This window comes from Argiope bruennichi, chromosome 7 (genome assembly GCF_947563725.1).
Source record: "Argiope bruennichi chromosome 7, qqArgBrue1.1, whole genome shotgun sequence".
Classification (NCBI taxonomy): domain Eukaryota; kingdom Metazoa; phylum Arthropoda; class Arachnida; order Araneae; family Araneidae; genus Argiope; species Argiope bruennichi.
In genome coordinates, this window is record NC_079157.1 from 117981313 (window position 1) to 117997873 (window position 16561).

General features: G+C 26.4%; 1 protein-coding gene across 3 annotated transcripts in view; it reads right to left on the bottom strand.

Moving 5' to 3' along the window:
* The window catches only part of LOC129975923 (septin-9-like), a 130675-nt gene that overhangs the window by 5987 nt on the left and 108127 nt on the right, over nt 1-16561 (bottom strand). For 2 of the 3 annotated variants that reach the window (XM_056089212.1, XM_056089213.1), the window contains exons 3-7: nt 15589-15744; nt 6501-6674; nt 3681-3824; nt 1326-1407; nt 249-386 (exon numbers count right to left, since the gene is read on the bottom strand). In XM_056089212.1, coding sequence (XP_055945187.1) covers nt 249-386; nt 1326-1407; nt 3681-3824; nt 6501-6674; nt 15589-15744 — 694 coding nt within the window. Of the gene's footprint in view, nt 1-248; nt 387-1325; nt 1408-3680; nt 3825-6500; nt 6675-7924; nt 8188-15588; nt 15745-16561 lie in introns of those variants that run through there. The other variant, XM_056089214.1, reaches the window with a different exon arrangement.

Consider the following 16561-nt stretch of genomic DNA (forward strand, 5'->3'; position numbering starts at 1 on the left):
ATATAAATATAAAATTGTCAAGTCAGTGTTTGAGAATTTAAAACCCAATTGAACATTTCATACAAATGGATTAAAGTTTTCTTTTAGTGAACATAAAACTTTTTTTCTCAAATAAAAATTTTCTATAAAAAAAATTCTGAAAGTTAAACTTTTTAGCTACAGCTAGTTTGCAGTAAAAGCAGCTGAATGTATATTAACAATGTGATTAGAACATAAGAAAACACAATATATCAAGAAAATGAACTTACGAGTGACCAGTAGGAGGAATGAAATACAAGCAGCAATGAACTCTGGTATCAGGTATATACTTTTTTCTGGCAACACTTTGTTCTTCACTGAGGTATTTTTCATACTGTTGATTGATATAATCTAATATTGGCAACCAACTAAAGAAAGAAATGTTTAGTTAAAAAAGGAAAATTTATGATTAAATTAAGCACATAGCTAGCTATTCATATAAAAAAATAAGAAAATCTTGATTTCAACTATTTTACAGTTAATAAGATATATAACATACTAGATAGTTAGTATCAATGTAGCCTTACATCTATGAATCATATTAGTGGATGATGTAATAGGTTTCTAAGTGCATTAAAAGCTTATAGATAAAAAAAAAAATAAGAAGGTCTGGTTTCTTAATGCTTTAAATACAGTTATATTACTACTACTGCTGCTAAAAGCTAAAAACAGCTTGAATACACCAATTCAAAAAATTCTATTCAGATCTATTCGACAAGACATGTTGAAGCATTATGTAGCTTTCTTCATTATAATTAAGCTTACTACCTTTTTAGATCAGAAAGTATTATTTATACTATCCAAATTTCATGAATTTCGGTTAATTTAAAATCCACATCCTCATGAAAGAAGCTTGCACAGAATCCAAACAACTTCGTTATTATCCTAACTGCATTGCTTAATTTACATATTTTTAAATATTTTGATGGGTGCTTAAAAATTATTTAATGTATTTTCAATTTTAAAAAATCATATCATGCAAATTAATATAATTCTATTATTAAGTATTCAGAAAGGGAAAAAAGCAGGTCTCTGATTTCAAACAAAAACAATACAAACTGAAAGGGTGAAAATTATATCAATATTAAAGTAAAATTAAAACTCCAGCTGTCATAAAAAATATAAATATTAGTAAAATTAATTATGATGCAAATAATGTAAAGAAAATATATAAAATATTAATGGAAAAATTCGCAACTGTTTCCTTTATAACTACATCACTTCATAATATATTCAAATTATATTTTTTTCTATACCATTAAAAGTATTTGTTTTATATCTTGCCAGTATCTTGTTTTATATCTTACCAGTTTTCATTATTGATATGATCACCAAATCCCGGAGTATCAGTGACTGTCAACCGCAGCCGAACACCTTTCTCTTCAAGCACTGTAGAAATTTTTGAAAATTTTAGAGAAAAAAAAAAAAAAAAGCAATAACAATTACGAAAGCAAAGTTTGATTACTTTTTCAGTTACAATGATACATAAACTATATTAAAAGATATTTTTCAAAACATTTACTTCAAATTTGATAGGAAAATAGAAAATTTTTCAGAAAAGCAACAAAGTGTTTTCAGTCATTATCTATCAAGCAGGTAGACCTTTTTTATTAAAAATCAACATGAATATAATAAGAGCATATATATAAAGGGTACATAAAGTCTGTATGATATAAAACTATCACATGAAATGCAATTTATTCCACAATTTTCCCATGGGGGAAAGGAAACTTATCTTAATTATATATCATTAAAAGAAGTATTTTTAATTAAATATAAATTTAAATTTAAGAAAAAAAAATGTTTTATTGATGGCAAAATCGAAGCAAAAATTTCCTAAAAGAAGAAAAAAATTAAAGCTATCAATTTTAATTTCAAAATAGGTGAAATAATTTTATATTTTCATAAATTAATACCTGCATTCTAATGCAGTTACAAATATTTTTTGATGCTCCTAAAGTAATTTAATTCTACACTTAAAGTAAATTAGTCAACAACATTTGCAATTAGTGAGCTGAAAACCTATTCCATTTTATACATCTCCACAAGAAGTTTGGTCCTGTGATTATGATCAAACACAATGGCTTTTACTTGACAACAATTACTTGAACATGCATTCGACATGTCGAGAGTCGCTGTCATATTTTACAGGAAAAAATTCTAGGAAGAGTTCATGTTTTGTTTAAACATTTTATATCATTATATTTAAATGCATATATGCAGCCATTCTAATTACAATGAGTTTTAGTGTTTCTACTTAAAAAAAGAATTTGCACATAACCAACATTTTCTTTCTGCGTGCATCTACTTACAATAAAGATGAAAGCGTGTTGATGTATTAACATTTTATAAGTTAAGACATTTACCTTAGACCACCAAATTTGGCACATATATACTTTTTGAAGGTGAGATTGTGCACTTAGAATGATTTTTTTTTTCTTTCAAATTTTTAATTAGACTTTGAATGAAAAATTAAGCAACATTTGAACATTTTTCCCGCAATAACTGCAAAATATTACAGTACAAAAATATTTTTTACATCAATTTAAAATTCTATAAATTATTTTTTCAATTATACCAATAATTTAATAATAATATATTTAAGAATAGTTTCCAACAAGAATATAAAAACACAAGAATTCTTTATAATCTGAATAATGATCAATATTAATACAAAAAATAATGAAATGTGCAAAATAGAGAAATAAAGCTTCTGCTCTTAACACAGATCATTATTAGCAGAACAAATTGCAGGAAAGTAAGTGATATATTTGTATAATTCGAAAAAAATCTGTAAAAGATTTAAATTTTTATTTAAAATACTATTAACATGAAAAAAAAATGTTAAAATTTACATTTTTTTTTGGTTACATTGATAAAAGGCTAGAAATAGCAGAGTGTAACCCTTTATGAATTTAGAAGAGTTCACAAAAAAAAAAAAAAAAAAAAAAAAAAAAGAAATGTGTAGTAAAATGAATAGAATATAAGATTTCTAAAATAATATGAATATCTAACAAATTTGAAGGTTAAAAATATTTTGCTCAAGAAACTTCTAAAAACAAATAACATAAAATATTTGATAAACATTTTTAGCACTCACTAATCTTGGTGAACCAACTGATCGTTAAAAGCAGCCAGTGTTTAATAATCCCTTAGTAATTTGCTGATTTCACTTTACCACAGTGCAACTAGGTTTCTATTCCAACTCAATGGTCAAAGAAATTAGATTAGAATATGAAATTAAGAATTGTGGAGTATTTTATAAGACAAAAAGTTAGAAATGTGAAGAAGTGTAAATAAATGAAACACACACAACACACATCCATACAATGAAAAAAAAAAATTAGGGAAAGACAAGGAGAGTTAATTTTCAAATAGCAAAACAGTGTAGTAATTAAAAAGTGTCCAGAGAAATTATCAATAAAAGAAATACATTTCAATTAAATGGGAAAATGTATCCAACTTGAATTTAATAACTTTTATTTTTTTCCAGTTTCATCTTTAAAAATCTATTTCATGCTTACATATAATATATAAACACATTCATAATTGCATTTTAAATAAAAATGAAATCTATAAATATAGTACTAATATGAAAATTATTAGGCCTTTAATGCTCAATAATACAAATTCTTTAAACAAAATAATTTCAACAAGCTTACCATGACTGACAGATTTTACTTCCGTTGTTTTAGGAATTTTATAAATGCCATTTTCATCTGCTTCATCCTTCACGCAAGTTCTTCTACTTACACTAGCTTTAAATAATGTGTTTATAAGTGTGGATTTACCAAGACCACTTCTACCTGAAAAGAATTTTAAATTTGCTCAGAAATAATATTTTAGATCTATTCAAAATAATCTTTAATCTGAGCATTAAAAGAATACAAAACTAAATTAACTTGTAAACTTGTAAAAAGCAAAATTCTTGTTTCCTTGAAGTTGAAATAATAATGCATAAAATGCTACTTGATTTAGAAGATATTTTGTTACTCGTAGATATTTACGGTTTCAGGTTTACTTGATTTTCATATTACGCCAAGATCGCCATGCTCCATTATACATAATACAACCAGCAATGTTTATTGTTTGCTGGATGATAAAAGCAACAGACTATAAAAATCCACAAATATCAATATCTCTCTACCAACATATCAATAGCTAAATTTATACAGAATATATCAATATTATATTGAATAGTTGGTGAAAAATTATAAGTTTCAATATGCATCACGAATTTGCACATATTATGCCCACAACCACACTAAGAGAAAAATAGCAATTACAGGCTAGAAAAATATATATTAAGAGAAAATAAAAAGCCAGAATTTGCTAATCTTTTTTCCTACTATTGTAAATAGGAAAAAAGATTAAAAACTTATCTACAAAATATTTTTTCTTGAAAATCATAAAAATCTAAATGTTACATTTTAATAAATTTTATTCAGATAAATGGAAAAAAGAGTTTTAATTATTTATATATTAAAAGATATATCTAATCTCATACCATTTTAAAATAAAATTGAGAATTTCCCAGGTGCTGACTTATGAGGGAGGATTACAGTTTGTATAGCGGTATGTCAATAATAAATTATTCACATGATTTTAATAAATAAACACGTACATAATAAAGACAGAAAAAATTTAAATTTCTACAACTATAACATATGATTAAAGAGCGAAGAAACCTGACAGAAAAATGAATTGAACACCAATCCTAGAACAATGCATTGTAAGAAATAAAAAAAAAAATTGATGAAGTACCATACTAAAAAATACAAACTAATATATTGTTCAAAAATAAAAGTCTTTTTAAAAGAAGTTTAATGAACATCTTTGGCCATCCCAATCACATTCCATTGTATCATTTTCCCCCTGTGTTTTTTTTTTTTTTTTTTTTTTTTTTTGCTTTGCTTAACAAGTTAATATTTATTCCAAACTCCAAAACAAATTTCAAATTGCACTCCTCCTCTACCTCATTCATTAAAAATTGAAATCACATCATTTTGAAGCATTTTTATTAAAGCTTATTTTCAAAATGATACATGAAATCTAGATGCAATCTTTATTCTTCTGATATTTTAAAATTTCAATGTAAATCCAGAAAAAAAAAAAAGAAAAAAAACTCAAAAGTAAAGGCTTTTAAAAGATGATTTCTTACTTCAAGCATCTTAACCTTTATGATTCTGGTTAACCCTTTAAAGGGCCATTTTTTTCTAATCATATTATGCTAAAATATTTTCAGGCTTAAAATTAGAATAAGAAAAGGGATTCATTTAGCTTATTAGATAAATTTAATTTGATTAATTAATTTGGTTAATTAATAATTAAGTAACAAATCAAGACATCATTTTGTCTGAGATAAAGAACTGAAGCATCTAAGTTTCTGATATACTAAAAAAAATTTGTCAGAACTTTTGCTAACCTACATAATTTCATACAAAGATTGATAAATTTGGTGGGAAGCATACTTCCGACCAAAGGGTTAAAAAAGAATTTCATTGAAATATATGCTTTATTTTAAAGACATAATGGCTTAATTCTAAAATATATTCATCTATAATCCTAAAAGAAACTAAAGAATACACCTTGCCTAATTACTATTCATAAATAATCTATAGCATATGCATAATCATAAATGTCATAATTTAAATTTATCAATTTTTAAGATTAATTATTTTCTATCAATTGAATTCAAAATTCACTTTAATTTCTCATTTGGGTACAGTTTTATTTTCTCATCTTTATCAGAATTTAAATTTGTAACAAGTACCTAAAATAAAGTTACAATATTATGTAGTAATTGTGCACCTAAACCAAAATGCGTCTTCAGTTAAATTTTCAGCAATCTCTTGAAACTACAAAAGCTTTTAATGTACTTCTAGAAGCTCTTTATCCTGTTTTCTGCCTCGCATTGCTATGTGTGCCACACACTGGGTAGAATTTTAATAAAGAAAGTTTTACAAAAATTAAAAATTCAATCATTTCTATCATCATCAATGAAAAAAATAAAATTGTCATTGAAAAAGAGCTTATTACTTTTTCCATCAAACAATGTATTTCATATGCATATAAAATGAAACTTTAGAAAATAAGGTATATCTTTATTTTTATACCCGCTAGGTTTTATTACCATATAACCAAGTTATATATTGCAAAATGCTTGCATTATGTAAAAGAGATTAGGCAGTCTTGGCATAGTCTAACAATCAAGTAAACCTGTGGACCATAAAAATAAGCAAATGCCAAAAATACAGATAAACTAGAGTAGTAAAGAAATAACTTTCATAAAAAAAGGTGAAAAAAAGATTAAGAAATTGAATCAACAGCATGGATATAAATACTAAGCAAACAAGCTGCTTATTTAACTGATTGTTTGTCTTTAAAAAGTAAATCTTAAAACTTTTTAATGACATGAAAAAATATATTACCTATAAAAAAATCTCTTATAATATAAATAAAAACAAAAAGATTCAACTCACCTACTACAATGATATTGAATTCAAAGCCCTTTTTTAGAACTTTTTTACGAATTTGTTCTTGCAATGTATCGATACCAACATAACCTGCCACATCTGTTTTTAGATTGCCCCATTGGGTAGTTTCTGTTAGTGTATCAGCCATAACTGTTATGAAAGCATTCACACTCAACTGCCCTATAAACAATAAAACCTGAATTATTTTTTTAGAATAGAAAATATTTTAAAGAAAAAATTTCATTAAATCATTTTGATTTAGTTAAAAGATCTCATTTTAAATGTTGGAAATCTTTAAAAAATATATTATTAATGACATTTTTTTTTTTTTTTTTTTTTTTTTTTTTGAAACTCAGTTATACATTTCTCAAAGAATGTATCAAGGTATTTCATAACATTATATTTCCTCGCATACAAAAATCACACAATGTTAATTTAGGAATGTTAAACATAAATTATAATTTAAAAACATTTTACTGTTACTTACTGCTAAAATATACTAATTTTAAATACAATTAATTTAAAAATATCAAGTTCAAGTCATTCATATTTTGAACGAATTATATTTAAAATTCAATAATTTCAAAGTTAAAGTAGGATATTTTAAATGCAATATTTAAATTTCAATGAGAAATTTTCCTGCATTGCAACTTCAAAAACATAAATTAGGAACGCAAATTAAATATATTAAAATAAAACCATTCTACAATATGTCTATGCTAGACATACTGAAAACTGTAAAGTCTATTGCAATAAAAATATTTAAAATTAATTCATATGCATCAATTGTAATATTATATGGTTGTAAATCTCAATCACGGTATATTAATTAATAAATTTACATAAATTAACTTTTGAAATAAGGTAAAACGTTCAACAATCTTCAAAAAGAAAATTTATTGAAAAATCTGATTAAACATTAATAATGAAACAAGTATATTTGGAATGTAAATAGAAAAAAAAAAATTTTAAATACTCGAAGAATTAGAAGAGAAAAAAAATTTTTTCTTCGAGATATAAATAATTAAGTATCCAAAAATAAAAGAAAAATATGGATCAGACATGACAGCCAACATGTCAGTAAGACATGACAGTAACAAGCTAATTAAAGAAACCTTTACGAATTATCACAAAAATTGAAACAAATTACCAACAAACGCATGTTTTTGATTTTGCAAATGATAAAAAATTATTTTCAGAAATCTAAAGAATCTGTTTTATCAACAAGACGAAAACCACTGCAAGATAAAACGAAGCGAGAAAAAAATTAAACACTGTTTCTACTGGAAATATGATTAAACATCATTTCTGTATCTAGAGGAAACAAAACAAAACGAATCATCATTTTATTTTACACAATGACAGTTGAATTCACAAAGCAAAAAATAATAATAACCTTACACTTCTTTTGATAAATAAAAACAACTTACTTTTTAAAGTAATAACATATCCAAAAGGAAAGCGACCAGATATTCACATTTATTAACTCGGGAGCGTAAAAACTGATGAAATTTTCATTTAAACATTTAGTAGAATAGTTTAAAATTATAAATTAGGCGATATACGTGCACGAAGCTCACAACACGCCGTGCAACTGATCGAAATGCCGGTCGAAAACTTAGCCGCGGTGAATCATACCACAGTTAATTCATTCTACGCTACTCTTGCATTTATGATAAGACCGCGGCGGCCACAAACTTCGCAGTTGAGTACCACAACCAGATCACATCGCTGGCGAGAACCCAGGAAAAAAAAATTATTTCTTGGTTGTGTGAAATCCGGTTTTTATACCGGGTTTCTCTAGTAGCTTTCTATGTAGCGTTCCATTTGTATTGGGAAATGAAATTTAAAATCGCTTTCCTCTGCGTGACTATGGCAGCTCTGTTGAATATTATTTGGATAGAGAAACGGAAAATATGTTTTGTCTATGAAACTTTTCAACTTATTTGTTGAAAACATATCTGATAAATTTATATAATAAGGAAATAAGATAATGAATTTTTTTAATAAAATATTCATACGCCAATTAGTGATTTTTTTATTTTAAAATAATTTTCTCTTAATTTATTTGAAGAATAAAATTTATTTCTTTTATTCTATGAAAATAAATAAATAAAAACTGCTATTATTCTCATTACTTTTTAATGATCTAGACAGTTACAACAAAAGTGCAGAATAAATGATTTCGAGCTGAAAATTATTTTACCAATTAATAATTCAAAAAATGACTAAAGAAAAGCATTTTATTTTCAGTTTTATTCAAATATTTATCATATAATAAAGATCATATAAACTGCTTTATAAATCATTTTTGGTACTTAAAAATTAATTTATTTTATAATAATTTATTTTTAAGAAAATTTGTTATTCATTTTGTCTTAAAAAAGCATTGTTTAGCAAAAAAAAAAAAAAAAAAAAAAAACGTTTAATATTTTATAATGAATTAAAATACAATAGATTTTTCAATGGGCCATAAAAATGGCTTTTAAATTAATTAGTCCCTACATTTATACAAATATAAATTTCATCATGTTAAAAAAAATGTATGCTAGATTTTAAGAAACATCTCTCTTATTACATTTTAACACTAATTACCACAATTTGGTGAAATTTTAATATTAACTAATTCTCTAATACACATTTTGAAATATAGCTTTTTTCGCTAATTATAGAAGAAAAATTCGAATGTTATTTTTTTCCAAAATTAGTCATTACTTGTTGTTTCCAGTGCAAGAGATCAGAATTGATTCAATTTATTATGGCAAACTATATACATTGAAGTCAGTGGTGGAATGCCAAAGACCGACAGGTTGTCGAAGGTTGGATTTTGATGATGTGAATATTTTAGATGAAATGATATGCCCGAAATATAGAATCTATTTGTAAAATATTTTTAGTTAAAAAATAAATAAAGTTGTGTGAAAAAAAGGTAAATAAATATTGAATGAAGAATATCTTACTTCTAAATTTTAAGACACTTTAAAATCAGCTAATAATATAAAGAGAGATTAAACTTATCAGGAGAAAAAAAAAAAAAAAGAAGAAGACGAAAGGAAGAAAGAAAGTACTCTTATAGCAAGCGATGAATTTAATTTTCTTTAGATCCTTCGCTAAATATTTGCCAGGGCCCCCACACTGCCCAGTTACCTCCTATATTTATAAAACGGAACTATTTCCCGGATTGCAATTAATGTGTCTATTTATCATCTTAAGCATTTATTTAAGCAAAGGGTTGTATAATTTGAGATTTATTAGTCAAAGAAATTACTGCTTTGTTTCATAAGTTTTTATTATAATAAATATTTATAGATGACACACTATTTGTTCATTGTGACATGTGCAATGAAATAAACTGTTTTAAAAAAGTTCAAGTTTTTCCCCAATAACTTAGAAAATATCTTTGCACATGAACCTCTTTTTCCATTACTTTAAATTTAAAGCAACAGCTGTTTAATGATAATAATTTCAACTCTGGATTTTTTTTTTTTCTTATTTTAAAATATTTTTAATGGATATTTTTTAATATATTTTCCAATAACACTTTTCATCGTTTTACTTGTTAGATTTTTACTTATGCGAATTGCGACGATATTAAAATCTTTTAATGTGTTCATGTTATCGTTGCTGGATAAATATGAATAAGGTTTAAAAATAAAATACTTCTAAAAGAATTTAGCTAGAGTTTCGCATCTTCTTAATTTTTTTAAAAGGAAAGACAGAGATTATTTTTTATTTTAATAATATGTTAAATATTTTAGATCTAAATTTTAAGTGCATAGGCATAATTATAAAAGCGGAAAGGTTTCCGGCTATAACACTGATGTTTCTTTACTCTTTATGTCTAATATTTTTTATTACTCATTTTCAAAATCAGAAACCAAAATAGATTTCTAATGATTTTAAATTCAAACGATTTCATTTCAACCTAAAAAGTAGCGAAATGCATGTCATGAAATATATTTTCCATCCATATATACTCCTTTAAAACCCCCAAACGAGTTTTTCATTTTGATGTTTCTTTTTTCGTTTTCACCTCCCTTTGACCAGGAAGTCACCCAATCCAATCGCTCAGTAACTCCTGTCACTGCTAATTTAGACTAGAAATAAACAGTCTGGTGTGGAGACAGAATGTTTTTTTCCCCCCCTTTTCTTTCATTTTTTCTCCTTCTTTTTTCCCCATTATTTCTTTTTAAAATGAATAAAGACGGCTTATTAAATGCTGCTCGTAAGAGATGTTTCTCACGCATTAAAACACAGTTGAAACATATTATTTTTTAACAAAAATAAACATTAATTTGTATAAGAAACAGGAGCATCATTAAAATATTTTGAGAATAATGTTATGAATCAAAAAGAAGCAGTATTAAACATTATAACAATATTTGATCTTTATTTAATACTATAAATAACAGCTTCATTGAACTCAGGAAAATTTGAAATTTTTAGAACAACACATTAAAAAAATACTTTTCAAGGCTTTAAAAAGTCAGTGATCTCCCTAAAATTTTCTCGGATATTCTCTATTATGGGGGTTACCTCCTCCTACCCTATCCTACGTAAAATTGTGGATTTTGGCCAAAACGTGAATGTCTCGAGTGCTCAGATTTTTATTTTCAGAGTTACACACGAGAGTTAGTTGTGTGCCTTATAATTTAGTAAAGAAAACCGATACTTGTGTATTAATTGCACTATTGACCAATAAAAATCACGAAATATCGATCTTTTGCGTGAATCCAGCATTTTTATTGAATCTAAATTGTGATCTTCGGCAATTTTGTTACAGGGAGAGGTCGATTAATCACTGTCTTGTGGTTAAAACAGGAAGACAATATATATATATATAGTTTAATTATAGTGTTTAAATGCATGAGAAAGTAGACTGGCAGATGGTCAATCCGTACGAATTTGGTTCCAAATCGGATACGGATCTACACCGAACACAGCTAAACCTATATCTAAATTTTAAGTTTTATATTTATCGCATTCACTTGTTCTCAGACAGTCAGACAAATAGACTTTCTCAAAATGGATTTTGGTCAAAAAAGTTCACAAAATTCCACAAATTCAGTGTAAAAACAATATACGAAATTTCACCTGTCAAGCTGAAAGTGTTTATGAGTTATCAAGCTGGCAGACAGGCGGATATAATTCCAGAAATGTGTTTTTCGGACTTAGGGAAGGGGATGCAAAAAATGGAGATTAGCTAAAATCTAATTTTGATTTTATTTATTTATTTATTTCGTCAATTACAGTAATTTTTATTATATTTTATATACGAAGAAGAAAAATTAACGTTAAAACGGTTGATAATAGGGCTTTTTGATTAAATCAAATTTAATTGTGGATTTTTTTAACTCGTTAATAACCACTAAAAATGAATTATTTCTTAGATAAGAACCAATTAATTTATCAATCAACAAACTCGAGGGAAAACAATTTATTCTTCGAACAAATCTAAAAGTAAATATTTTTATTTATTATTATTATTTGGTATTCTATTTATCTACTAGCAACTGATATATTGTAGCAATAATAATAAGAAAAAGAATGCATGTCATGAATTATAATCAGAGCAGCAAATGATATTTCTGATTTACATTTTCATATGTTTTTATAATTAGCTAAAATAATTTGTTAATTCCACCGGAAAAATTAACACGAAAAATTTTGTTTATTTACCTAAATTTTGTTACAAATTAGTAAAAGAGACGACTAGGAGAAAATGGAAGGGAAGGGAGAGGGAATTGTCCTTCCTTTTTAAGGTCATATATATATATACTAGCCGGTTCGCCAATCTTAATGTTCGTTAAAATTTTAAAAATTAAATATTTTATGCAATTCCAACTTTAATAGATTCTTCAGCAAAATATTTTAAAACTTCACATTTTGATAGTCATATAATTCACTCATAATATTATAAAGGCCTTCAGTCATAACGTGATATGTATCTCTCTCATTTTCTGTTACCCCTCGTAGAATTTATGCTTTAAATTAAAGTGTAAATGATTAATCTGCAATTAATATAATAATATTTTTTACTGAAACAAAGTATTTTTTTTAATAATATGATTACTGATAATAGAGTCACTGAGAGTTTAAACTTTATGGACACTAAAGAATATCTTTCTTAATTTATGTAATATCTCAAGAATTTGTCAACAAAATTTTCTCAGATTCATCATGAACAGATCGATTAATGAACAATGTTTCATTTTAAATGCATTAAACACTAAGAAAATAAAATGAATCGTTTAAAATAATCGGTCTAAAACAGGTTTAAAAAAACTACTTAAAAAACGATGTACTTAAAACTATAAGCATATACAAAAAATATATATAACTAACATAAATACAATTTAATTACAAAAGTACACAACTAACCTAAAAATAATTTAAATCATTGAAAACAGGTTAAAAAAAAACTACTTAAAAAACGATGTACTTAAAACTATAAGCATATACAAAAATATATATAACTAACATAAATAAAATTTACTTACAAAAGCATGCAACTAACCTAAAAATAATTTAAATCATCCGTTGAAAGTGGTTGTCATGACAACAATCAGAACAATGCGCATGCGTGAATTTTCTTCGCCAGTTAGGTAACGCAAATGCGTGAATTTTTCGACGCCAGTTGGGGTAACGCTAGGCAGATTATACATTTTTAATTTCCTTTATTCTGTGTTATTTTAATTCAAAAGTACTTCAGAATGAATCTGAAACATGGATTAATTAACAATGTTTCATTTTAAATGCATAAAACATTAAGAAAATAAACAGAGTCGTTTAAAAGAATCCGCCGAAAAATATTAACCCTAGCCTCATTACTGTTGGGAGAAAAAAGAAACGGAAGCCTTACTCATTTGGCGGTGGGGGAAATGGAAGATTTTTTTGGCGGGAAAGTTAGTTTTTAATCAATAATTAAAATTCTAATTAAAATTTCACAAAAAGAGACCCCAGGTGCACATTCCCGACCTCTAAGGTATACATGTACCAAATTTGATAGCTGTATGTCAAATGACCTGGCCTGTAGAGCGCCAACACACACACACACACACATTGAGCTTTATTATAAGTATAGATATAGATATAGAAGATATAGATTACAAAATAAGAAGTTGCACAAAAATTTTCTAATATGTGTAAGAATATTGATTTATCAGGAATACATTTTGTCTGAATCATTTGAATTATAGGAAAAAAACTTTTTTGTTATCATGCAAAACAATTATTACAGAGTTATTTTCTTAAAAATGATGCATCGACAAAATTTTATTCCATATGTTTATTATAATTATAGAAGGATAAAATAACAGAACTAAAATTATTTCTTATTTTTTGAAACGTAACAAATAAATATCCGTATCTTGAAATAAAAAAAAGTACAATTTAATTATTATCATTTTTATTAATTCTTTTTGAAGTCTTTTTTTTTCATTTTATTATACACACAAATAAATAACTATTTCTATGAAATAATCGTGCATAAAATGTTTTTTTCAGCAGTATTAAATTAAAACACAAACATAACAAATAAATTAAACAAAAGTTTTATGTTGTATCCGACAATTATTGTTATTTTAAAGATCATTCTAAATTAATCAAAAATATTTGTTTAACAAAAAAAAATGATTCCTCACTTTGATTTATAAACTACTGCTGAGCAATTACCCCACTAAAACAATTCTTAAACGCATAAAAATATAACAATTTTTCCGAAATATACTGTGACAAAAAAAAAAAAAAAAAAAAAAAAAACTTCGTATAAACAATTTTAAAATATATATATATTTGGCAAATATTCTCAGAAATAGTTGATTATAATATAAAAATATCTTTAAAAAAATAATGTAAGTCATTATAAGTTTGAGCCGTCCAAATAAATCAGTATATTCGAATACAGTCAGAAAATTAATTTTATTTTCTTAACACAGTGGATTTCTATTATCGAAGAATTGCAAAGAAATCAATTAAACCAATGCTAAACACATCTAATTATTTCGGGCTGGTAATCTTTTAAAATAAAAGGCATTGGCAAAGTATTAAATCAAGAGTTGATTTAGAGAACCAGTGGGAGTGGGAGTCCTAAAGCTTACTTGCTTCCATTACATAAACATTAAAAAAGAAGATTTATGGTTTAGACGCATTTTTTCCCAACCGAATGAAACCAAAATTTGACACAGAACTGCAATTGCAGTAAAACAAAATCATATAATAAATGTGACATATTTAAGTCATTGCATTTTTGAGTTATTGAGTTTATTTACTTCTGAAAATGCATACCGACAGACAGGCAACCAATCTGTGGATTTCGCTCACGATTTGATATGCGTCTAAACTATAAATGTTAAATCTGTATACCGGATTTTATTCATTTAGTTCTCTTTGTTTCGTAACTATCGTGTTAACTTATATTGGAACAGACGGACACATAGATTTCCTCTGCATAGATTTTGCTCAAAATTGAAAGAAATCTACAAATATATCGTACAAATAGACCGAATAGAATAGAGAAATAGACTAAAAACAGACCGCATATCAAATTTCATATGTCTAGTTCAAAGCGTTTTTTTAGTTTTTTGTTAGAGACAGATAAACAAACAGATAGAAAGGCATGCTGCCAAAAATGTGTTTTTCGAACTCAGAGATGCAAAAATCTCAATTTCAAAAATCTCATTTTTCTCAAAATTTGATAGAAATCTGAAAATTTGGTGTAAGAACCATATGCCAAATTTTATGCATCCAGCTGAAACCGTTTTTCAGTTTTTCTTTGTCAGAGACAGATAGACAGACGGACATTTTCTAAAAATGTGTTTTTCGAACTCAGGGAGGTCTAAAACGTGGAGATTCGTCAAAATCTCGAATTCGAATTTTTTGACGATTACGATAATTTCTCTATACTTCGAATACGAAAAAGTAATATCCAAAAGTAAAATACCAGCCCTTTCAGAACTTCACTGAAACTATATTATCATATTTTTTTCATTCCATAAACATTAAAAAAGAAGAAGAAAAAGGGAAGGAGTAGAGATACAAAATTACAATAAGACTATACCAAAAATAGCAAACGAAAAAGGTTATTACAACTCACCTCTGCCAGCGAGTATTTCAGCCTTCTTTAAGATTTTTTCCCTTTCATGGTTGTTGAGCGAAATGCCGAGAGCTCTCCTCACCACGGATATAACATTTTGACAATCAATGTAGCCTCTTCCTTCCGTATCGGCTTCCAGGAAACTATCTTTCAAAACTAGAGAAAAGGAACGAATTGTCAATGAGTTGGCGAGCGAGTCGCAGTTGAAGTACATGCACATCAAACATGTTTACAAACGTTTGCTTCGGTATTCGGTATTTCCAGTTGTATTGGATAAATGCTTGTTGCCATTTTATATTTTGCATGTTTTTTACAAATGTAAGTGCTGTTATTTGTCAGGATTTTGCATAGGATTAGTATCGCTTTGTATGATATTTCAGTAATGATGTTAATTCATTACATAGCTTTTAAAATTGTTCTATCATTATGTCATCTGATTAATCAAATGTAAAATAACCAAATATTATTTGTCAACGGATTCTAAAACCCACCGAGCTTTTGCGCATGTGTTAGGATGAGTTTAATTCGTTAAAATAGGGGTGACAGGAAAGATGAAACGAGGAAATGTTTACATTTAACAATAAAGTAAATTCGGATTACACGTGGATTGAATTAAAATAATGCGGTTAGAAATGACACGATACTCATCTACATGTGAAAAAAAATTGAACGAAAAGTATCTAATAAGGCGGAAATCAACGTCAAAAAATGATGAAGAATTTCGAAAATTCAGTTCATCCCTCAGTGAAATATAATAGTCAAAAAGTGGTCATCTCAGGATATTGAAATGAACAGCATCTTCCATCGTTTATAATTTGTTTAACCATCTTTTCGAAAAGAAAAAAATATATATGCTATTGTTTATCTTTTAGCTAATTTGATAGAAGACTGTAATCCCTTTTTCACACGAAAATCTTTTTCAGTTTCCACTTAGCAATATGAAATCATCAAAAGAAGGGATGTGAAAATTTTG